Genomic DNA, 24,279 nt, shown 5'->3' with positions numbered 1-24,279 from the left:
TTTTAAAACAAAAACATACAACCCTGCAATAAAAGTTGAATAATCAATACCATAATAACATTTGCAGGGGCTATTTTTGCTTCAGGAATGCTTCTGAAAATAAGTAAATATTTAGTTCATTCACACTATGTACATGCAAAGAAAAACATTTGTTTTCAGATTGATACTTGCAACTCAATATTATATTTATTCAGCTTTCAGGGGAATCATCTTGTGATCATTTGATCATAAAACATTTGTGAACTGATTGGGCACTTATCAGTTTTAACGGTTAAATGAATGTATCATTTATTCGATTATTTGTTTGGTATTAGTACAAATATAGTATATGCTTACAAAAAACTAATTTCTCCTAATTTAATTTCTAGAAATGAATACATATGTGCTTCTGTGCTTGTTGCAGGTGTTTTCCAAGAGGATATGTTATATCACTGATAACTCAGTCATTGTGTGAGTAAATCATGTATAACTGATGACTTGTGCAGCAGTAAATGGAAGAACCAGAGTGAAGATATTCTCTCGCCACAAGAGGGCAGAAGAAGCCTTGAAGAGTTACCCCAAATATTGTTTTGATTTCCTACAGCTGACTTTACCCTCAGACTAATTGTGCTGTGTGGATATATCAAAGCAAAACACAGAATGTTTCTCCAGGAAACCTGAGCACATTTTCAGTGTTTATTTCTTTCAAGTCATCCACATAATAAATAGAGACAATTCAAACCGATTACACCAGACTGAAATGGGGTGGAACAGCTTGACTAGGTTGGTCTGAAATTAAGCAGGCACTTAACAAAAAAAGGTTAGTGTGTATTATTTAACAGGACTACAGTGAAACATCCTTAAATTAAACCATAAGGCAGCTGCCTGCTGCTGGGTTGGCAAAAAAGGGACACAGCATTAGATTAGGAAACATCTAGAGCATATAAAAAATAAATCTGCTTCACACAGCTCTATTCTGCAAACACACAACACACAGAGCCGCCATTAATAAAAACTAAAAAACAGAAAGACAATCTGAGGAATCATTAAAAAGTTAACATGCAACGGAAGAGTCTGAGCTTAAAGGTTTTTGTCCGTTTAACTGAACCAAATAGTTTGCATGGTGTTAATACTCATCTTCAAACGATGGACTGCAGGTTAGACGCCATGCCGGTAGACAGTTATTATCTGTAAGGAACCTTACCTATATCTGACAGAGCCCTATTGTTGAAGTTTTTATTACTATGAGAATTACAAAATGCTTACAAGCGTACTCCTTGTATGTCTTGTTTGCCTCCCGCGTCCTCGAGCTTCACAAAGTCTGGTATGCGTGAATCTAGCTTGCAAAAGATGCTGGTTCTGAACTGAAGTGATGCATGTACTGTTTTAGCTTTGAAAATAACAATAACTGATCAACTGTAGAAACTAGATTTACATGTGAGCTACTTGTTCTTCGTAATTATTACTACACAATGGCTTATGTTGAATACCTACAATGTTTGCATCTTGTCCTAGAAGAGTCCAAAATCTTTGAAATTGAAATATTACATTCAATCTCAGACTCAGGTTTAAACCATATCTCTATTGCCGGCCAACATTGGAAGTGAAATCCAGGGTTACAATGTGAGTGTATGAATGGACTACACACTCTTAATCAGTATATAGGAGGTGATGAATATCCATTCCTCAGTTTGAACACCGTTGCTCTCTAGGATAAAGGAAATAGTTTGCGACCATGACATTTCCCTTATTTTCTTGGCACAAAGTGGTTTACAAAAATCCTCCGTCACATCACTTCACCTGTACAGGTTCAAATGAAGCTCTGTCATTGAATTCTAATCGGCACAAAATAACTCAAATGTGTGGTTTTGTTTGACAACATCATCTTGTAAATACACCATTGTAATTGGGAAAGCAGGAAGGGGGGGGTGAAACTGGGTCGTCTTCTTTGGCAGTTCAGTGGTGACCTAACTTCTTTCTTTAGCACACTGACGGAGGAAGTTTGTGACATTATAAATTGTCCGCCAACGTCTTCCCATTTTTTTTTTTACCAGTCTCACACGGTTTCCTTTTTTTAAATCGCTGTCAGCATCCACCTGAAAAGCAAGTTTCAAAATGTCCAGTGCAGCGTCTCAGACCTCGCTCACCGGCAGGTCGGCGTCATCCAGGTCCAGGGGCGGTTCAGGCATGTGGGGCTCGAAGCTGCTCCGCCGTCGCCACGGTGACTCCCTCGGGTGATTGATGGTGATCTCAGGTGGGTGGGGGGGTCACTTTGCCAGGCGCGGTTTCTCCTGCAGGGACAGGCGCGCTGGCGTGCGGCTGTGACTGGGCCGTGGCAGCAGACTCATGAAGTGCTCGCTGTCCCACGCCAGGCTGCGAGCGTGGACCGCACGGGACAGCAGCCCCCCACTCTGGGTAGCATGGTGGCATGGCAGATATGGGCGAGCGAGGGGCGGGGGGGCCCGCGGGGCTGCGGTAGAAAGTGGAACGGCCGTGCTCCTGCAGCAGACACAGCAAGAGGACACAGAGAGAGCAGGAACAAAGACAGTGGGTGTTAGTAAGCAACGTGGAATCCTGTGGAGTTTAATGGAGAAACCGAAAGTTACAGACTTGGAATTAGCACCGGCATGTGGAGCCTGACGCAGGTTAAGCAGAGTTGGTACTGAAGGTTGAAGATGCTGAAGAATGGAGCATTGCTAGAGAGTAGAGATGGTGGTAGTAGCAGTAGTAGTAGTAGTAGTAGTAGTAGTAGTAGTAGCAGTTGAGGTAGCAGGAATAGTGGGAGTAGTGTTTTAGTTTGGTAGTCTCAACAGGTTGAAGTGGAGGAGCAGAGTGCCTTAGAAAGCAGCTGTTGGTTGTTGCTCATTATTTCACAGCTTTTCATTGTCCGATTTCAATCTCTGTAAAAGAAAACAGAAGCATAGGAAAAAGAAAGTAGTCCCAAAAGCAGAGAGGGATGGCACTGAGAAGTTGGTGTTATTGTTGGTTAGAAAAAACATCCCAACTATAAAGCATCAAGACCCAAATATAACTAATAAGATCCACATTTGTAGTTTCAACCACAGCAGCACTGTGACTTTGAAGGTTTGCGAAAATGGTGAGCAAATCCACAAAGTACCACTTAAGCATCACAAAATGTAAGAATACATTTCCTAGCACAAGGATATCTAACAATCTTAGGGACTATGGAGACTCACAGATATTTAAGAGATGCTTTGTGCTGATTTCAAAGGTCAGAGATCAAGCTTATACTAAGTTTTAGGGGCTATTAAGTCGTCAGATCAGATAATAAGCCCAAACAACTTTCACACATCAACATATTCACATGTAAATCAACAGAGTTCTATAAAAAAAAACATTAGTTTGTGACTTGGGCATTGTTGAGTCCTCATTTCAAACTGTTAAAAAACACTGAGCACACAGAAGGTAAAAGACTATGGTGTATATCAGAAAGAGAAAGAAACATACAGGCAGCGAACAGGAGGGAGGAGGAGAGACAAGCAGGATGTCACACATCTAAGACAGGTACACAGCTGCAGCAGACTGCAGAGACAACAGAGCATGAGGGGGAGAGAAACAGAAGGTGTGAGAGACTCATGGACCCAGTCACAAAGACACAGAAACAGGCTTCACACATCATAGCTAAGCTGGTCAGGTAGGTCATGCAGTATGGGTTGTATATGAATTCATGTATATTCTTATTTTCTTTACTCGAAGCATCATCAATAACAGTGAAGACAGGTGGAAGCTGTGCAGGTAAAGCTATAAAGGAGGAAGGGAAGGTGGCAGTGACTGCAGGTCTCTCCGAGGTTAGTTCGTCATATCTCAGCTGTTAAAAGAGTACAAATATGACTTCATTGCATTTCCTTAACTTGAGGTTCGCTTGATTTCAGTTGGCCCTGCTTGTGGAGAATGTCATCACATGTGAGGGAAGATAAATCAAGCTCACCTCAAGTCAAAAAACTCCTGAAACAAGATTTTCCTTTAAAATAGGAACTGTCTGAGTGCACGGAGGGAAATAGGCTCAAAGTTTGAGCTCAGCTTAAAGTGACGGTGCGGCAAAAAGTAAAAGGAAAGCAAAGGAGGAGGAGGAGGAGGAGGAGGAGGAGGAGGAGGAGGAGGAGGAGGAGGAGGAGGAGGAGGAGGGGTGGATGAGAGAAGCAGCGAGAACAAGGGCGTGAAGGGAGGAGCGCTTGTTGGGTTATCAGAGCATCAGATGTGCCGTCAGATCTGATCTGCTTTTATAATATCGACAACCGCAGAGGGGCCAGCCAGTGAGTGGAAAACAGTATTAAAAAAAGGTCAACTTATAGCTTAAGGGGGGGGGGGGGATTTAGACGAGCTGACATACGTGCTGCTGCACTCCCCGATTCGAGACGTATACCTCTGTATACAGGGGTTCGACAGCCGTCTGGCCTGCCGCATCTGCAACAACACAGTGCAAAGCAGTATTAGAGCAGATGGGCTGTCTGCCCACAGGGAGAGGAGCAGGTGGAGAGAACGTGAGGAGGAGAAAAGTACAGAAGAGGGAGAGAGAGAGAGAGAGAGAGGAACATGGGGGTGAGAGTAAAACAAGCAGAAGAGAGAGAGAGAGACACAGGAGGGAAGAAAGAGGGGACTGTAGAGAAATTGACAGCCAGAGGACGGCAGAGGACACGCTCTCCTCTGCAGTCAGGATGTGGATCTGCTTAACGTCCTCCTGCTCAGCTCGGGCTGCCGCTCTCAGGCTGATGGAGCTCATTATGTGGCTCTACAACTCAGGGAGAGTTCCCACACACATTCTATGGTACAGTAAGTACAGTAGTCATTCAACATTTATGGCCTACTCATGACTTACTTCAGTAAAAATAAATCTGTATGCGGGCCGGGGGCATGGTGGCTCAGGGGCTCAGGCCCAAAACACGCAACGTCTCTCTCCCCCGTTATTTCCTGGTATTTGTCAATTAGTGAGTGAGAAAAGAACAACACGGCCAAAAAGCTAAATCTGTATTTGGCTGTTGGGTATTGCGTAGAGGTGAGGCAAATGCCGGAAAGGCTGTTTCAAGTTCAAGGTAAAGACCTTGAAAATAGCTCATTAAAAAGATCTATTAATACATATAATCATTTTCTTAGGGCCTGGTAGAAAATGTACCTGTATGGCTGTGAGCACAATTAAGCTCGATTCATCTTTTCACAGCCGCAACTGCTGGGCTAAATATATTGGAGATACGTCAATAAACTCACGGGGGGAACTCATCTGGAACAAAGTATCTGCTTCTTCGCATGAGTTTGAGATGAGGTCAAAAAGGAGATTCTCTGCAGCTGTGTGAGATCTTATGAGAGCAAGAAACTGCAAACAGTAATCAATCATTGACATGAGTGTAACAACACAAACAAGTCATGGCAACAGTCCTGACTCGACTCTTTGGACCACTAGATGATGATCAAGTCTGAAGTCATGAAGTCTGAGCCCATATGACGGTGACCCTGTTTTATAGTGTACTGCAAAAATACATACTGTAGCAGCCGACCTCCCGGGCCCCCGCTGGGCCACGATGGCCCCTGAGACGGCCTTGATCCAGCTGTGCATGTCCTCTGGACTGTCCGCCTGGTGGAGACATAACAGAAAAGAATAGTGAGTGACAGAGAGAGAAGAGCAAGAGAGCAATCCCAGGGTTTGAGTGAGAATCAAGCGGACATTCCTTGGAGCTGAAAGAAAGCATCCTACCTGTATGTAAAACGTCCTTGATGTCGTGACGACTTCAAACAGATTATCTCTCATCATAATATCGCTGCAACAAAAGTGGGAAACAAGTCAAATCATATTTCTCTCATCTATATCTCTATCTGAGTCAGGAGAGGTAAACACCGTCCCCCTGGACAAAAGGCTTTTCTGATGTACGATGGGAGAATGCTGGGACACGTTACATACCTCTGTTTGCACTCCTGGACTTTGTGAACTTCCTTCAGTGGGATCATTCTCAGAGGTTCTTTCTCCTGAAGGAAGGACAACAAGAGTGCATTAGAAAAAGAAACCAAATGTTACATATCACCATTTGCAAGTATATCAGAAATTCTTGCTGAGATTGTTCTTGTTTCATTTGGACAGAAGACCTTGAACTGCTTTAAAAGTAACATACTGTATACTAATGGTTGTAACTTTGTTTTCTTTCATACAGCAGACAGAGAGTCTATGTCCTAGGGGCCTGTTGATAGCCAAGTCAACGGATAGAGCTGTCAAATAAGGGCAGACCCAGACAAGGACAGGGTAGGGATGTGCGGTATCATCCTGAGGACAGAGCGTGTGTGTGTATGTGTGTGTGTGTGTGTGTGTGTGTGTGTGTGTGTGTGTGTGTGTGTGTGAGAAAGGCCGTGGGGAACAAGGCATGATCGGACATGTGAAGTGAAAGCATTGAATTCCACAGGCTGCAGATAAAACATGTTGGAACGCAGGTCTGTGTGTTTGCTGTTACTCTGCCTCAGACTGTGGGGGTGCATCCATAACCTCATTCATCATCAATACAAACATTCCCTAAGGCTAAACAACACTTAATCAAAGTTAATTACCAAATCTGACTTGAAGTAACTCATTGAGTTTTCCTCCAGGAGGAAATACCGCCTTTTCCAGTTCCTCATCTGGAGAAAAAAAAGGAAAAGATATTCAGACATTTTGCATATTTTCAAAGCAAACAATATGCCACATTTTCCAAATTGCTACAAGAATATAAGCACTAATTTCATTCTAGTTATAATCTAGTCCTAGACACATTTTACAATGCCGAAATACATAAAGAGGAGGATGATTTATCACAGTGGCTTCATTTCTTTAGGCTGTTCTTTACAATAAACAAACCGAAATCTCATCATCTGACATTCCGCAAGTCATAAGACCTAAATATCCTTCCAACATATAGGTGATACATCTTCTTGTTTATGTGACTTTAATTGAAACAATGATATTTATCATAAATTGCTTTGCGTGTCCATGTTGAAGTTTGCTAAATGCAGTGCTTTGTTGCACTTTATGCCGCCAGTGCTGCAGCCAAAAGATGTTTAAGAGTGACCATAAACATCTCTGAGCGATACCAGCAGGCCGTGTGAAACAAAGTGAACTCACCACCGCTCCCTGCTTGACGCAGAAGCCGGACTTTATGACGGTGTGTTCCTGAGTCGGCCTGCCCAGGAAGTACGGCAGCTGGCTGTGAGAGCGATGCATGGACTCACGCTCCGCTTTGTCGGCACCGTCACCTCTGTCATGCTTCAGGGTGAAGGACAGCGGAAAGATTGTAATTGTTAGTTCCAACAAAATACAAAATGAAAACACCAGCACAGATTTTGCGCAGTCTGAGGGCGTGGACTGTACGACCACAAAGCTTCAATCAATGTCAGACTAATTTAAAGTAAAAGTAAATATTTATATTACAGAAATGTGTGAAAATGAAAAACATTTTCTAAGAGATCAAGGTGATCATTTAAAATATTTGTCATACAGACCGTCATAAACCAATATTCAGTGTTTGTTATAAAAAATCTGCTCATTCTAACATTTTGAACTGGGAATTTAGCTTGATTAATGACTTATCAATAATCTAAATATTTGCCTAATCTATAGCTTTAATAGTTGAATGACATTTTAAAAAGTCAAATGTGTTTGGCTAAAGTTATATTCTCTTACTTTTATTTAGAGCAATATTATATTAAAATCTATATGAAGTGTTCTGCCTTTATTTGGTAACTGTTGTGTTTCCTTGTAAGTTTAAAATCTTTGAATCGAGTACATTCTGCATTCATGTCAATACAGCTTGTGGTGTACCTGTGTGTCGTGTTTACCTGTGTCTGGGTGACAATGGGGACTCCTGCAATGATCTCTGTCCGATAGGAGACTTGTTTCTTGGGCCCTACGACGTCCGGCAAAGACTTGAGGTTCTCTGCATTCTGCTGCCCATCAGACGACTTTGGCACCTTAGGAAAACACACACATCAGAGGTTTGGTGACAGTTATTTATTGAACACATGCATTTTGACCAACTTGTGGAATTCAGATGTAGAATAGAATAAATCGTTTCCTCTATAGTTGAAAAACAGTGTGCCTTTACCACATTTAATATCAATTTCCTTTCTGTTATGCCTCATGGAGAACAATGGAAAAAGTCCTTTATCCCAGCACTCAGTACAACAATACAGCATCCTGTTAGTCACGCTCTGACTCACTCATATCTAGTTTCTTGACAGTCTGCTCAATTCTACAGAAGAGGAAGGAATGAAAGTTTCTCTGAGTGATAACATGAACAGATCAGTGGAGCTGACTCAGGAGAGGGGTGTCTTATGCTTCTCTGCTCTGTAAGCTGTGTGTCGGTGTGTGTGTAGGTGTGTGTTTGTCTTACAGTGATTTTGGTGGCTTTATTGAGAGCTTCAACCCAGTCCACAAGGTCCTGCTGGTCGTTGGCCTGCAGGAAGAACTTCCTCATCCCAGCATTGATGACTAATGGATCATAAAAAAAGAGCAGTGGGAACAATAAAGATAGTGAAAGTATATTGAGACACAATCAGACTTCATTCCGGACACTTCATCATCAGAATCACAAGGAAATACACGGTACAGGAGTAGCATGAAGTGGGTGCTGACTAATTGCTGGGGAGTCAGCAGCCACAGATTTCTCTGGAAGTGAACAATAACTGGGCCAAGGGACTCTCCCATACACTAGCAGCACTCCCTCATGTGGAGGACAGGGTTCACACACTTTTTCACCCATGACTTCTCCATGACCTTTACCTAATTTTCCATGACCAAAAAAATAACTCGTTCTCAGCGGTACCACTGAAAATGGTTTATTTTCAAATGGAACAGGAAAATAAGGTCTGCATATGAAACATGTTGGTCCTATCTAAAACAAATCAAATAGTAGGCTTACTAGCTTCTACACGCTAAAGCAACTCAAATCTCTCACCGGCAAAATACCATTTTACGTTTCATTACGATACCGTATTTATTATCGTTATAGTATTACTATTTCGGCGATTAGATAACATAAGTTATATTTGATGCAACTTCAGTTACATTTCCATGACTTTTCCAAAACTTTGGGAAAAATATTGTTTTCCATAACTTTTCCAAGGCCTGGAATTTGCATTTTGAATTTCCATGACTTTCCAGGTTTTTAATGGCCATAAGAACCCTGGGAGGATGACCCAGCTGCTTCAGTCTGCCACCACCTTCCCTCTTCCAACCAAGACAGAGGGAAAAAAAGCCCATGGCAACCAACCATTACATATTCTCACACATTTTCACACCCATGTGAACATGAGAAAATGTCCTTTTCAATCACAAAATACATGTTTGCGCCAAATGCTGATTAGCTATGGATCAGGATTTAGGAGCTGAAAGAACTCAAGTCTCTCTCTCTCTCTCTCTTCTATAAATCTGCAGCTCAATCCCTGCTTGTGTCTCTTCTATTTCTCTTTGACACCACGGGAATGAATTACATTGAAGCTGGACTGCTAAATCTGGCGGGGGGCGAGCTGCAGAAGGCTAAGGGAGCTCAAAACTCTGTGGCACAATGAGGATCATTCTTCCTTGTTCTGGGTCTTTTTGTCCAGCTTTTAGACACACGCAAGACATCTTCTTTTCCACTTCAATGTAAAATAATCTGTCTGCAGATTCATTTTGACTTCAAATGTGTTCTTTGTATGTTTGGAAGAGCTAAAGTGTGGTGGTCTATTGAGCAATGGGAAGAACAATCTGGGAGGGTATCAGATCTGACTCATAGTTAGACATGAGAAAACAATGTGTGCTGCTGAGAAACGCAGCCAAGCAGCAAAGTTCACACGACGCTCCGCTTTGATGTCTCTCCCCACACAAAAGGAACAGACCCATAACCATCATCATCCCAGACTTCAATCAAGTCACTATTCCTTACTGTAAAAACATCTGTACGTGTGACGTCTGACTAACTTGGACGTCGCTAAATACTTCACCGCTCTATGTTTCTTGTTGCTCGATGCAGGAGGAGGGGGAGCACCAGAGTTCGTAGATATTACCAAAACATGTGGCATACAAACGGCTGTTTAAAAATAACTTCATACATCTCAGAATCAGGTTCCGATTAGGATGCAGGCATCCTGTCCAAACCTCAACAAGGCAACTGGTGCGCACACAGAGCCAGACTCGGTCGCTCATCACACTGCTTCCTGCTATAGAAGCAGATGGAAGAGGAGGAGAGGGGCTGGTAAACAATGACAGGGATTGGAGGTGCACTGCTAAATGACCTGGGAATGGATTCTATTTACATTCTGGTTTTGACCACAAAGGATAAGAAGGTTTGGACAAATGTAAAGACAAACTATCTTTGTTGCAAAATATTCACAACAGACATTCAAAAACTAGATATTTTCAAGCAAAACCCATCCAAGGTATCATATTTGCATGCATCAACATTACTCGGTTGTAATGTACCTCAAAGGCTATTGGTATAACAAGATATAATGGACCACAAGCCAATGAAAACAACAACGATTTAGAACAGCATTTCCGCCAGGTGGGCATCTTGCCGTCATTTGACGCCCTTATTCAGCTCGGAACGCCCTGAAACCCTCCCCCCCCCCCCCGCTCGGGGTGGACGCCCTCTCAGCCCTGGTCTGGCGGAAACACTGATTAAGAAAAATCCATATGTTATTGGGGGGGGGAATGAATTCAACATGCTTTCGAAAGGCTCCTCTGCAGCAACATATGGATGGAGAAATGTCCAATTGCTGGGCTTCAGATTTAAAGACATAATCCAAGAGACGCATCAGGTTGTTTAAGGTTAAGTAATCCAAAAGCATTACTAAAATAGTTGAACCTAACACGGATCACTAGCTGCTGCAGCCTCCAGCATCTTTGTGTGTTGGCTAAACAGATGGTGTAGGCTGCCTGGTCAATGGTGGAGAGAGTTTGTAGAGAGCAGGGCTGAAAAGGGCTTAGAGGTTGAGGAAGGACAGTAAACATTTCTCCCTTAGGTTATATTAGGTGTACTTAGCTTAGTCAACATGTGATAAATCACACCACCACTGCTGCTGTTAGCAACGCACTGCAGGCAAGTTCCAAACAAGTTTATTAGAAAAAGTTGATTCACTGCTTAATATGACTCATAATGTCAAGCATATTTTCCAAAACACATTAGCTACTCCTAATGTAAATGTTAAAGGAATTCGACTGTAAGAGAAACCAGTGAAATCTTTCTTTATAAGGTATATCATTTGACCCAAATGAGTGTTCCCAAGAGCCGCTTTCACACCAAGTACTTTGCCGGACTTAGTTCCCAGCACTTAGTTCCCAGCACTTAGTTCCCAGCACTTAGTTCCCAGCACTTAGTTCCCAGCACTTAGTTCCCCCATGTAACAAGAGCCAATCGCGTTCACACCAGAATAAGTCCCTGAGGGAAGATCACCCAAATGAAGCCGCAGACGTCACTTCTTCTGCTTTGGGTTTACTGGCAGGCTACAAACAACTTCACGGCGTATACTGCCACCCGGAGTCGGGGACTGGCTTCAGTAGAAGCTGCTGGGACTCCCAGCAGCTTCTACTGAAGCCTTCCGAGTAAATCGCCAGAAGCGCCGACACCGCCTCATCTCCACCGCTCCCATGTTTTTTTTTTGTGTTGCCATAAGTTAATCTCTCTCCGTTGGTGCGCTGGGCTAATGCTAATAATGCTAATGCCAGCAAATACAATGACGGCTTCACAACATTTTTCAGAGTTTTACGGGGCGTGGTTTGCAATTCGCCCAGCCAATCGGAAATTGGAACTTTTTTCTCCCCAGGAAAGTACCACCTCTCTAGCAGGCACTGATAGGGGGGGGGAAAGTTCTCATGAACCAAGTTCTCTTTTTGGTGTGAACGCAGAATCCCAAGAACTATCGGAACTAAAAGGGAAAGTACTCGGGTGTGAACGCGCCGAATGCTGAAAGATTAAAGACAGATAGAAAGACTGTGATGATCAGTGTTTTCTTACCGAAGCAGAATTCTGCCTTAGGCCTCAGCTTAGTGGCGTCGCTGACCTAAAGGAGGACAAAGAACACATTTGTCAGTTTACTCAGTAAAACCAAATACTGTCAATGAGTAATAATTCATGCATAACCGTATCATGGTATCGTCAGTTGCACTTCAGTGGTAAAAATGTATTCTCACCTTAGAGATGTAGGTGAGTTTAAGGGAGCCAACACACTCTGAGCCAACAGGCAGGTTCTGTGGGGAAAAAGAACAATATACTGTGTGAAAATAAATAAACTGAAAGCTAAAACTAGCTAATTACCAGCAGCTTTAGTTGTGAATCATATTATTTGTTTGGAGAGTGTAATCAAATACTGCAGAGGACATCAATATTAAAGCACAAGTATATATAACTATGACATTTACTCCATGATCGTTTCTTTCTGTGCTTCTGAAACTACAGGATCCAGATTTAAAATCATTAAAATTTAAGCTTTTTCAATCTATAAAAAGAAAGAGACTTGCTGAATTATTTAAAATGGCTCTTGCACTACATGATTTATGAATACTTCATACAACAGAGCACTTGAAAAAACACAGCATCTCTAAACCAGCATGATGTACACGCCAACAGGACAGTCACACTGTAATAACTGTAAACAGCTAAAACACAAATACACTACTAGCCCTGACCTACTCCCATGCCTGTAATATAGGTCTTAATGCCATCAGCTAGAATTACATAATTGTACAAACTCTCCCATTCATGTATGACTGTCTGGAAATGGAAACATTCAGCCTGTACTTAGTTTTGTGTTCATAATGAATGATGACAGTTTAGCTAGAAGTGGCCTGCAGTTACTCTACATCGCATGAGAGCTAATCATCCACACTGTTCACTAACGTTAGCTGGGATGCAGTTGCCTGTAAGTTTTACAATTGTTGTTTATTTGGCCTGTGCCGTTATTTTTGGGATTTGCTCTCCAACATAAAGCTAAGAGCTAAGCTAACACCGCCCCGTGTAGTTACCTGAGGGTTGTCCATGAACCACACCAAGCTCCCCTGCTGCGTGTCCAGTATGAAGTATCGCCGCAGGAACTTGCCACTGCTCTCGCTCTCTTCGATGTCCAGGAAGCCACAGGTGCGGTTCTGTCGGTCCGTGTAAGGCATCTCGCTGCCGGGACATTCCCTGGCCTGCGGGGGCCGGGATTGGAGAGGATAGGGGGGGGGGGGGGAAGCGGGACCGGGAAGAAGTCCTGAAGGACAGAGAAAGAGTGGAAGGAGAGATGTGTCACGAGGGGAAAAGAAGAATTGCAGTTGTCTTTGTGGAGAGGCTTTGCTAGTGTGACCTGCTCTCTCTCTCTCTCTGTATCTGCTGTATCTCTGCCACCTGGAGCTCACTGGGCTGCAGCCTGCCAGAGGATCATGTGACACAAACCACAACCCCGCCTTTATCCTCTTATATCAGCCTCACCCACTCTCTCTCCTCTTTTGCTCCCGCCGTGGTCCCTCTTTTCCCTCCCCTAAACACTGTTACTCACATCTCCACCCACCCTGGCTTGCTCTTTCTTTTTTTTTGCAGTCCTCTCCTCTCTCACTTTCTGGGCTATCTCCTCCCAACTGCTCTCTCATCCGATTTGGCAAGCCTCTAGCCAGCCCCTTCTATCCCCTCCCTCTCGCCCTCCCTCCCTCCACAGCTGAGCACCCAATTGAGCAGAGTCGAAAAAATATATATACGCCACTAAGCTCAGCCATGTTTGACACAAAGAAACAACTCAAACCCCCTCACGAGCCACGCAGGAAAGAATGTGCAATATTTAACCTGACACATCCCTGAAACCTACAGCTCTCTGAAAATAAGCAAAAAAGTAAATGATTATAGTTCATCTGTTTGGGCCTACGTGTGTGAAGGCACTCATGTCAATGTCAAACCCTGTGTGGGTGGGTGCAGCATTACTGTGCCCATATTGTCGCATTAGACTGTTTAAACTGCTGTCTTTTTTGGACCCAGCCTAAAATATGTGATTGAGATGAGTCTTTGGAAAGCAAAGATAAAGACGCTCTTTCTCCAGGACATTATGAGCACTGTGTGGGCGGATGGGGGCAAAGCAGGGACAAAAGGCCTGGTTGTTGTGCATGGACTCTGAGCTGAGAGCATCTCAGTTAGTCCCTGCATCTACCGAGTCATCACAGGCACGAGAAGAGAGCAACTCTGTCAGAGGAGACTATCTGAGCTCCACACAAACAGTGATTGTTATGTGACCGTGAGAGACGTCTCTGTGGAGAGTTTAGTGATCCTGTAAATGAGGTGATGTGCACAAGTTAATCTGCATGCATGCCCATGCATTTCAGTGAGGCAGAATAGATGTTAGAGATAATGCAAAACAAAATCCTAACAAGGTGAAAGGCAACCCTGTTCCCTACTGCTTTTAATTCAATTAAACAAATATGTTGGTGGGCTACCTTCAAAGTGTGGGAAAACATGTATACTAAGTATACTAATATTGGATTTATGAAGTTGTAACCCAAATGTATATGTAAGTTGACAACATTATGCAGGGGTTAGTCAATCATTGTCTTCTCTATAAAGGCATAGTTACCTCAGCAGTTAAGGAATAAACTCAGTTTGGTAGCTGGCTGATTGACATGACTGCATGAAGTTCACGACTATTTTGGAATTGTCTTTGCAATCTTATCCCCATTCATGCGAAGTTAAAAGACAAATTGACAATACAAATGCATAGAAATCTTACTTTAGGCGCATTCACACCGCAGTACTTTTCCCACAAAGGTTCATGAGAACTTAGTTCATGAGAACTATTTAGTTCTCATGAACTAAATAGTTCTCATGAGAACTATTTAGTTCTCATGAGAACTATTTAGTTCATGAGGACTAAATACAGATCGCGTTCACACCGGAATAAGTTCCTGAGGGGGGATTAGTCAAATGAAGCCGCTGACGTCACTTCTTCTTCTTAAGCTGCTTTTGGGTTTACTGGCAGGCCGCAAACAACTTCACGGCGTATACTGCCACCCGAAGTCCCCGGCCGGAAGTCCCCGGAGTTGGGGATTGGCTTCAGTAGAAGCTGCTGGGACTCCCAGCAGCTTCTACTGAAGCCTTCCGAGTAAATCGCCAGAACGCCGACACCTCCTCATCTCCCATGTTTTCTTTTGTGTTGCCATAAGTTAGTCTCTCTGCGTTTGTGCGCTGAGCTAATGCTAATAATGCTAATGCAAGGATAATAAAATGGCGGCTTCACAAAACTTTTTTGGAGTTTTACGGGGGGCGTGGTTTGCAATCCGCCGAGCCAATAGGAAGCTTTTTCTCCCACGAAAGTACCTGCTCTCTATCAGGGACGGAAAAGGGGGTAAAAAGGTTCTGATGAACTAATTTGAGTTCCGGCTCTTTTTGGTGTGAACGTGACATTTCGGAACTAAAGTGGGAAAAGTACTGCGGTGTGAATGCGGCTATTGGCTTTTTATAGATGTATTACTTGTGTTATCTATCCATTATGTTGAGGACAAATCCACACTATCCTAGTTTCTATTTGAGTAGTCATATCTTGGTTTCTGAAGCCATGATATGATGTCTGAATGCTCAAGCACATAACCAGGATACTTTAAAAACAGATCATTGCCAGGTTAGTAATGTACAAATGAACTCATTCTGTGTGCTCACAAGTGGGAGGTTAAAGGACTCCCTGGAAGAAGAGATCTTGTATCTCAATGGGACATTCCTGGATAAATAAAGGATAAAAAAATAAATTAAAAAAAGACCAGCACTTCCTTTATGATGCAAGAAATACTGTAACAAGTAATACCTGAAAGTATGCAGAGTCAGAACCATGAGACAGCAAAGATAAGCTCAGTCCGAGTCTTTACATTTACTGCAAGGCTTAGTCCACATCACATGCCGGCCAACTGGTCACACAAGACAAGTCATAAAACAACAGTTGGGACCAGCTGGGTTTCCCAGCAGAGGGTCAATAGTTTATTTCCATGGTTTAAGGCTACTGCTGTGTCATCAAATCCAAACAACAGCTGGAAATAAATGTGAAGGAGAAGCTTAAATGTTTTAATGCCTACTTACAAATCACTAATCTAGGTGTTAACGAGATCACATTTCATTGTGCAGTAAAGTAGTACTAACTAAGCATTTAGTTTGAGGACAAATGAAATCATTCTCTATGAGATTAAGCACTGAGGTATACATGTAAGCTTAATAAGCTTAATGTATTGGTACTCTACAGGTGAATGGTGGGACAAGTCATTTCCATTAAAAAAAAAAGAAGTAATTGTTGGTTAGAGTCTTTCTCTAAAGCAGGTTTTACAGGCTTTTGGCCTCATTTACTCAGTCAGGCGGGGTCTTGTTTATCACAGCTAAATGCTCTTGTGGGGTTTTCATTTCAAGAGCTGCACAAAATGTAGATATTCAGTAGAGGGTTAACTAGTAGCACTGACTCTTGAATTACGACCTTAAACCAGTGGTGTAAAGTAACTAAGTAGATTTACTCAAACTCTGCACTTAAGTACAATTCTAAGAGACTTGTATTTTACTTGAGTATTTCAATGTTTTACTACTTTGTACTTATATCCCACTATCATTCAGAGTTTAAAAGTGTACTTTTAGTTACTTTACATATATGGATTAATGTTGTGAAATATAAACAACACTTAACGACTTTAGTTACACTGGAGTAACATTCCCAATCACCCTGAAGTGTACAAAGTCATTAAAACTAGCTCCACCTTTACCAGCTTTGATAACACTTTAATGCATCAATGATTAACATGAAAACACATAATATATATTATTCTGAAATGGACCGATTTGTATAATAAGTACTTTTAATGTTGGTACTTTAAGTATATTCTGACGCTAATACTTTTACTCAAGTAATTTTGAATGCAGGACTTTTACTTATAACTGAGTATTCCTACACTCTGGGACTTCTATTTTTACTCAAATACAATATCTGAGTACTTCTTCCACCTTTACCTAAAACCGACGAGCTTCCACATTCTGAGCAGTTTAACGTTAAAATAACACTTTACGTTAGAATGACAGATAGCTAACGTTTGAGCTAGCTAACGTCAGAATACCACAACACGTTGACAACATTAGTGTTAGCAGCATCAGGGACTCTGGCCTGAAGTTAACTGGGAAACACGGTTCAGGTTAGCTCGTTGTTAGCAACTACTGTTTATTCACGTCTCAAACTTGTAAAACAAAACATTCAAAATGGTATTCATTTGTCACTTAAAACTGCCACATGCTACCAACCATACGTTAGCTAACTGGCTGAGAAGTTTAGTCTTACACGATAACCTAGCTACCGTTGGAGACTCGCCTTAGCTAGTCCCGTTAAATATAACTGGCATGTTTAGCTTCACGGAACCCATGTGTATTAGTTTATCTACTTTTGTTAAACATTACGGGTCATCTTACCCGAGTGTTCCCTCCTGTAACTGCTGAAGTCAGCGGGTGTTGGTCTCGGTGTTGTCGGGTCTCTGCCTCAGCCCATCTCCACTGATCCAGACAGAGCTGCTGCTGCTGCTTCTGCTACTGGTGAGAGGCGAGCATAGATGGTGTATAGTGAAGATGATCACTCTGGTGTTTAAACAAATATAGAAGATGTGGTTGGTAGTAAGGGCCAAAACCAGGGGTTTAGAAAAAACTCAAATCATAACACTAAACCCAAATTCAATCCCTACTTTTTAACATGTTGAGTCTTTACATCGCCAATAATGATTAGCCAACAAATATACTTTATTCTTATTCGGGGAATATTCATAAACTTTTAAAACTATTAATAATAATACCTAACATTTATTTAGCGCTTTTCCTTGTACTCAAAGACGCGTTACAAGTAAATTATTAAAAAAAACAATTACTAAATAAATAGTCCTAGAAGAAGAATTGTTCTAACTGAATTAGATATGTCTCTAATCAGCCTGTTATAATTATAATAACAAACTGGCACTAATTTAATTATTCTGCTTATTCTTAGACATTATCTGGAATATTGTCTGCTTACAGTAAGCAGACAATATTCCAGATAATGTCTGGAATATTCAATTTGCATATTATATATGCAATTTGCATATTGAGACTGAGTCTCAACATATGGATAATAGAGTGGGGACTTTACTTAGCGACATTCAACGTTTAAAAGCTGCAGTCATTTTGGTTTGTCTATCGGTAAGCCACTTCACAAATCAAATGTCCCTTTAAAGCCAGAAATCTAGGTGTAGTCATGGACTCTGACCTGAGTTTCAACAGTCACATTAAAACTGTTACTAAATCAGCCTACTATCACCTAAAGAATATATCTAGGATTAAAAGACTAATGTCACAGCAGGATTTGGAAAAACTTGTCCATTCTTTTATCTTCAGTAGACTCGACTACTGCAATGGTGTCTTCACAGGTCTCACTAAAAAATCCATTAGAAAGCTGCAGCTGATTCAGAACGCCGCTGATCGAGTCCTCACTAACACTAAGAAAGTGGATCACATCACTCCTGTTCTGAAGTCTTTACACTGGCTTCCTGTGTGTCAAAGAATAGATTTCAAAAATACTGCTGCTGGTTTATAAAGCATTGAATGGTTTAGGCCCAAAATACATTTCTGACCTCCTGCTAAATTATGAACCATCCAGATCTCTCAGGTCTTCAGGGACTGGTCAGCTTTCTGTCCCCAGAGTCAGAACTAAACATGGAGAAGCAGCGTTCAGTTATTATGCTCCAAATATCTGGAACAAACTCCCAGAAACCTGCAGGTCCGCTGCAACTCTGAATTTTAAATCCAGGCTGAAGACTTTTCTTTTTGCCGCTGCTTTTAATTGATATATTCATATCTTAAACAGCACTGTAACTTTTATTATCTTTTCTTTTTATCTTTGCTTTTAAATTAGTGTTTTTAGATATCATTTTATGATATGTTTCTTAATGCTCTTAATGTCTTTCATTTTTGTAAAGCACTTTGAATTGCCTTGTGTTGAAAGGTGCTATATAAATAAACTTGCCTTGCCTTGCCTTTAAGCAAACACACATTTGACTAACTATAATAACAAGATCATTCTTTTAACACTGGTGTTCCAGGAGTTAAGGCCCTGCATCTAAATACTTCAAAAATGTTTTTGTTTTGTGTTGCCAACAGCTGGAGGCGTCCTCACTTCCTAAAGATAATGCCTTGACAATTTCAAACACCTGCATCAGAGGCCCAGGATGTATTAAAGAAATAGATTTGTCATGCAAGCAAAGCAAAAATGACACTAATGGGAGAAGTGATGCAAATCCATACAGGTGAGGTTAGCCTTTAAGTGCTTTATTTGTTTATTGCAAATATCCTGCATTGCATTATATACACTTATCATTTTTAAAAGAATAGGTTCAGCCATCACTCATATCATGGGCATGCAGCCACTATCACCTTCCACTGTGTAGTCAGATCACACTTCAAACCTGTTGTCACGCCCTGGCTCAAGGATGGACAAAAGAAGCAGACCACACATGATTCATATCCAATTAAAGTGCATTTATTTAAAGAAACTAAGTTAATTATGAAGTCAGTTAATCAGTACTGTGTGTAGTGTGTGAACATGTACCAGTATATAAAGCAAAGACACACAAACCCAGATCTAGTAGAGCCAAGCAACCCAAGAGGAGAGAGGGCGACTCACCAACCAGACACCTTGCTGTAAACAAGCAGTAACACACACACACACACGCACGCACACACACACAGTCCGTTTGTCAGCTGCAGAATAAAAGTTTGACTGAGTGAGTGGAGGAGGAGGAGGAGGAGGAGGAGTTGTTGGCAGGCTGCTGCTGATGTAAATAAGGTTCAAGTGAGGTTGGTCTCGTCTTCTTGTCACTGTGAGTCTGCTTCACAGTCCTGCAGGCTGACAGAGGAGGAGACCATGGAAGAGGAGGGTGACACCCACCCAGAGATGAAGCATTTTTCTGTGCCGTGGCCTCTTCCCAGGTTTCGCTCCCTAAGTGACACTTCAGGATTTCGCTCCAGAGTGCTGTTCAGGCTCCGAGGAGCTCGATCAGGTAGGATAAATCACAAAAACTGAACTACAGAGCCAACCGTCTTAACTAAATCTAACCATATGATGCTGTTTGTTTTTTAAATTACAACCTATTTTCTGAGACTTCAGATTTAAAATCATTTTGGTTTTTTGGGTGTATATAATGACTGGTTTCTTTTGGTGCAGCAAGTTATACTTGTTGCTCCTGCAGTGCATCTCTATATGACTAATTCAGCAGCGGAGTGGCTTCCTGCTCTCACACACATAAACACTTTCCTCTTCCTTTCACAATTTCACTTTTCGATATCACAAATAAGACACATTCAACTTTGTCTGTATTAATATTTACAGACAAAGTGTTTTCTCCTTTTTTATTGAAGTTCATCATAAAAAACTATGATTAATTGCATAAGGCAAGGCAAGGCAAGTTTATTTATATAGCACTTTTCAACACAAGGCAATTCAAAGTGCTTTACAAAAAATGAAAGAGATTAAGAAAATGGCATTTAAAATCAGTCATTAAAAAGAAAGCTAATAAAATAAACATTAAAAGAAAAAATACATGGATAAAAGTTACAGTGCAATTAAACATTAAAAGAAAAAAGTACATGGATAAAAGTTACAGTGCAGTCTAAGATATGAATAGTTCAATTAAAAGCAGCGACAAAAAGAAAAGTCTTCAGCCTGGATTTAAAAGTAGTCAGAGTTGCAGCGGACCTGCAGGTTCTGGGAGTTTGTTCCAGATATTTGGAGCATAATAACTGAACGCTGCTTTACCATGTTTAGTTCTGACTCTGGGGACAGAAAGCTGACCAGTCCCTGAAGACCTGAGAGATCTGGATGGTTCATAATTTAGCAGGAGGTCAGAAATGTATTTTGGGCCTAAACCATTCAGTGCTTTATAAATCAGCAGCAGTATTTTGAAATCTATTCTTTGACACACAGGAAGCCAGTGTAAAGACTTCAGAACTGGAGTGATGTGATCCACTTTCTTAGTGTCAGTGAGGACTCGAGCAGCAGCGTTCTGAATTAGCTGCAGCTTCCTAATAGATTTTTTAGTGAGACCTGTGAAGACACCATTGCAGTAGTCGAGTCTATTGAAGATAAAAGCATGGACAAGTTTTTCCAAATCCTGCTGTGACATTAGTCTTTTAATCCTAGATATATTCTTTAGGTGATAGTAGGCTGATTTAGTAACAGTTTTAATGTGACTGTTGAAACTCAGGTCAGAGTCCATGACTACACCTAGATTTCTGGCTTTATCTGTTGTTTTGAACATTGCAGACTGAAGCTCAGCGCTAACTTTTATACGTTCTGCCTTGGCTCCAAAAACCATTACCTCAGTTTTATCTTTGTTTAATTGGAGAAAGTTCTGACACATCCAGTCATTGATTTGTTCAATGCACTTACTCAGTGTTTGAATTGGAGCATAGTCTTCTGGTGAAATTGTTACGTAAATTTGTGTGTCATCTGCATAGCTATGGTAACTTATTTTGTTGTTCTTCATTATCTGAGCCAGCATGTAGATGTTAAAGAGAAGAGGCCCCAAGATGGAGCCTTGAGGAACCCCACATGTCATATTTGTCAACTCAGATGTGTATTTACCTATAGAAACAAAGTTGTTTCTGTCCTTTAAGTAGGATTCAAACCAATTCAGAACTGTTTCCGAAAGTCCCACCCAGTTCTCCAGTCGGTCTAGTAATATGCTGTGGTCAACAGTGTCAAACGCAGCACTGAGATCTAATAATACTAACACTGAAGTTCTGCCACTGTCTGTGTTTAAGTGGATGTCATTAAAGACCTTTACAAGAGCAGTCTCAGTGCTGTGGTTTGGACGAAAAGTATAAGTATAAGTACACTCCTTTATTTTTACACACCCACCTAAATCATCACTGTTACACCCGCACAACAAAATGGGTTGAATGGAGATTATATTTGAGGTGAAGTCATTTTATTTGTCATAAAACCAGTAACTGAAATGTTAACACACTGGTCTGTGATTATCCTGGATACAAGTACAACATGTGCAACATTATAAACAAATTCGCAGTCTTGTGAAGTTCAAAATGCAGCCAAAAGCAGCTTCTATGTGGTTAGAAATGCAGTGTCCTATTTGTACTAGTTTGTGTCAATGTACGTATTAAGTTTATCTTTGACGTTGGGTTTTTTCTGTAGGTCAAAAAGTTAGAAACAAATAACTTTTTGTCAGGCTTTGTAAACATTCAGCCGCAAACTACACCAACAATGAATCCTCAGCGTCTTATTTAAATGTCAGTTTCACAGTTGTTGTGCCTGAAGCCTTTGGCTATAGAGCCCTGGCAGTCTTAAATTGTTTCTGTGGTTAAACCACTTCCTATTGGCACTTCCTAAATAAGGCAGCCTTTCAGCATTGAACTCAGCCTGCATCTCTGCTCTCCCTCCAAAAACACGCCTACACTTTTTATACTGCAGCCACAAAGTGTATACATAAACTGCTTTTCTATAAGGGCTGTCTGGCTCTGCAGTACACATCATTTTATTTTGACCTTGCAGTAAAACTTATACTTAAAGTTGCAGTTATCTGGCTCATCTTGAGCTGCATCCGGAAGAGTTCTGTGTTTATGGTTAAGTCGTGATTACAGGAAATGATCATGGAGTCATTACATTAGATGTCCAAAGTTGTTTATGTCTCTTGTCAGTTTGGATTTTGGGCTTCACGGTTTAAACTATCTAAGAATGACTTGGCTTTGACTGAAAATTAAACACTCAAATAGATTTTTAGATACTTCATTTACAGTCATCACATGTATGTTATAATAGTCTTATGTGATACAGATTGAGATTACAATTTAGATTTTCCCATTGAAAATGTTCCAGACAGAAAAAAATCTCTTTACAAATTGTGTTGTGATAAAAAACGAAATAAAAACGGTTTGAAAATCAAGCAGCAGAGGGAGCTAATTCACCTTTTCTCAGAGATCCTGAAAAACCATGTGCATTAAAATGGCAGATCACATATGTTGACCATTGTTGCATACATCCCACTGGGTGAAGCTTTAAAACAGGCTGGGGGGACAGAAGGCGAACATAAAAAACATGTTTGCAAAATACCTACGACATGAATAAGATCTGACGTGCAAATCTAAACTTGAAATATTAAACTGTTTTCCACTGCAACAAATGAATTGCAGCATTTCTTTTAACTTGAAGGTTGGCACTTTATTCTTTAAGGGTTATGGAAAACTTGAACTTATTCATTCATAATATTTAATATCAATATATCAGCAGTTTTGAGTTTGAGTAGAGAAGAATATTCCCTCTCAGACTCCATCAAATCAAATAATTTATCATAAAAAACATAGATATAAATGTCTATCGAGATCACTTTTTGACCTTTTGAAAATCAGCTGACAAAAGAAAATCTTACTGCATTTGCACCATATATTTGTGGGTACATTCTGTCATTTGTCACCTGTTAGCCGCTGATTGGTTTACGTGTAAAGTGTACACACAAGCTGTAAATCTTCAGTCTGTGGAATGCTCTCCCCGACCACATAAGAGCACCACAGACCGTGGAAGCTTTTAAAAAAGGCTTCAAAACCCATCTATTCAATAGAGCCTTTCCCTAGACCTTTTATTTATTACCACCCATTTATTTTATTTTATTTTTATTGTTTTTTATTGCGTTTTATTCATTCTACCGTGTTGTGTACTGTTTTTATACTGTTCACGCTCACTGCTTGTAGCACTCCGGGATTTGAAGTCAAATATGAAGTGCTTTATAAATGAAACCCATTATTATTATTATTATTATTATTATTATTATTATTATTATATATTAAGAAAGATAATGTGTGATTGTTCAACGTTTCTAATTTGGGTGTTAGTGATGGTTTAGAATGTAATGTTATTTCATATCATGAATCTAAGGTGTATAAGAAGAAAGGAATGCACCAACATGTTTTGGAAAATTCAATTTGGGATAATGCGTAGGCTGGGATGCTCTTTGCTATTTGTTGTAAATAGCATGCTGTTCTCCAGATGGGTGTTGTATCACTGTTGTAATTATATAAGCAGAGACAATGAGAAGGAATACAAGAGAGGGATAAAAGGGAATAAGAGAAAAAAGGGTTTAAAAAGAGAAAAGAAAATGGAAGGGAGGGCCAGTAAGTGAGTGTTCAGACAATAGAGAACAATAAGAAGCAAAAAGACGAGAGGGGAAGAGAGTCAAAGAGCTCAAATTAAAGGAGACAGTTTGATGGGGACAAGTGGAAATGATGAAAACAGTGTGGGAGGAGAGGAGACAAGAAGGGATAGGACAGGATTATTAAGGAGGAGGAG

General features: G+C 40.9%; 2 protein-coding genes across 12 annotated transcripts in view; one reads left to right on the top strand and one right to left on the bottom strand.

Annotated features, from left to right (window-relative positions):
- Positions 1-640: 640 nt before the first annotated feature.
- Positions 641-17,523, bottom strand: LOC117560925 (pleckstrin homology domain-containing family A member 1-like). 8 transcript variants are annotated; one of them, XM_034238047.1, is made up of 16 exons: positions 17,373-17,507; positions 15,745-15,844; positions 15,603-15,660; positions 12,953-13,179; positions 12,122-12,178; positions 11,946-11,991; positions 8,343-8,440; positions 7,789-7,920; positions 7,076-7,216; positions 6,526-6,594; positions 5,891-5,955; positions 5,687-5,750; positions 5,477-5,566; positions 4,331-4,404; positions 3,448-3,522; positions 641-2,478 (listed from the first exon to the last, which is right to left on the bottom strand). In XM_034238047.1, exons 4-16 carry the CDS (start codon positions 13,091-13,093, stop codon positions 2,247-2,249), a joined length of 1,284 nt encoding a protein of 427 aa, XP_034093938.1. In that variant the 5' UTR covers positions 13,094-13,179; positions 15,603-15,660; positions 15,745-15,844; positions 17,373-17,507; the 3' UTR covers positions 641-2,246. The 8 variants fall into 8 exon arrangements, 7 of the variants coding, with proteins under 7 accessions (XP_034093938.1, XP_034093940.1, XP_034093939.1 ...); XM_034238051.1 differs by lacking the exon at positions 641-2,478 and adding an exon at positions 2,590-2,879 and having other exon boundaries at positions 17,373-17,506; XM_034238049.1 differs by lacking the exon at positions 3,448-3,522 and having other exon boundaries at positions 17,373-17,506.
- Positions 17,524-19,815: 2,292 nt separating this feature from the next.
- The window catches only part of phactr2 (phosphatase and actin regulator 2), a 57,325-nt gene continuing 52,861 nt past the window's right edge, over positions 19,816-24,279 (top strand). Inside the window, exon 1 of one of the 4 annotated variants that reach the window (XM_034238042.1) lies at positions 19,816-19,981. In XM_034238042.1, coding sequence (XP_034093933.1) covers positions 19,846-19,981 — 136 coding nt within the window. In that variant the 5' untranslated portion in view covers positions 19,816-19,845. The remainder of the gene's footprint in view (positions 19,982-24,279) is intronic. The other 3 variants (XR_004571264.1, XR_004571263.1, XM_034238045.1) reach the window with 3 other exon arrangements.

This window comes from Gymnodraco acuticeps, unplaced genomic scaffold, assembly GCF_902827175.1.
Source record: "Gymnodraco acuticeps unplaced genomic scaffold, fGymAcu1.1, whole genome shotgun sequence".
Lineage (NCBI taxonomy): Eukaryota > Metazoa > Chordata > Actinopteri > Perciformes > Bathydraconidae > Gymnodraco > Gymnodraco acuticeps.
This window is presented reverse-complemented; position numbering and strand designations above follow the sequence as displayed.

Coding starts and splice junctions, on each gene's coding strand:
- LOC117560925 (XM_034238048.1), bottom strand. CDS start 13,093: ATGCCTTACACGGACCGACAGAACCGCACCTGTGGCTTCCTGGACATC. Junction 8,441..11,945: donor TAAGGCAGAATTCTGCTTCG/GTAAGAAAACAC, acceptor ATGATCCATTAG/TCATCAATGCTGGGATGAGG. Junction 4,405..5,476: donor CCGGGAGGTCGGCTGCTACA/GTATGTATTTTT, acceptor GTGTTGTTGCAG/ATGCGGCAGGCCAGACGGCT.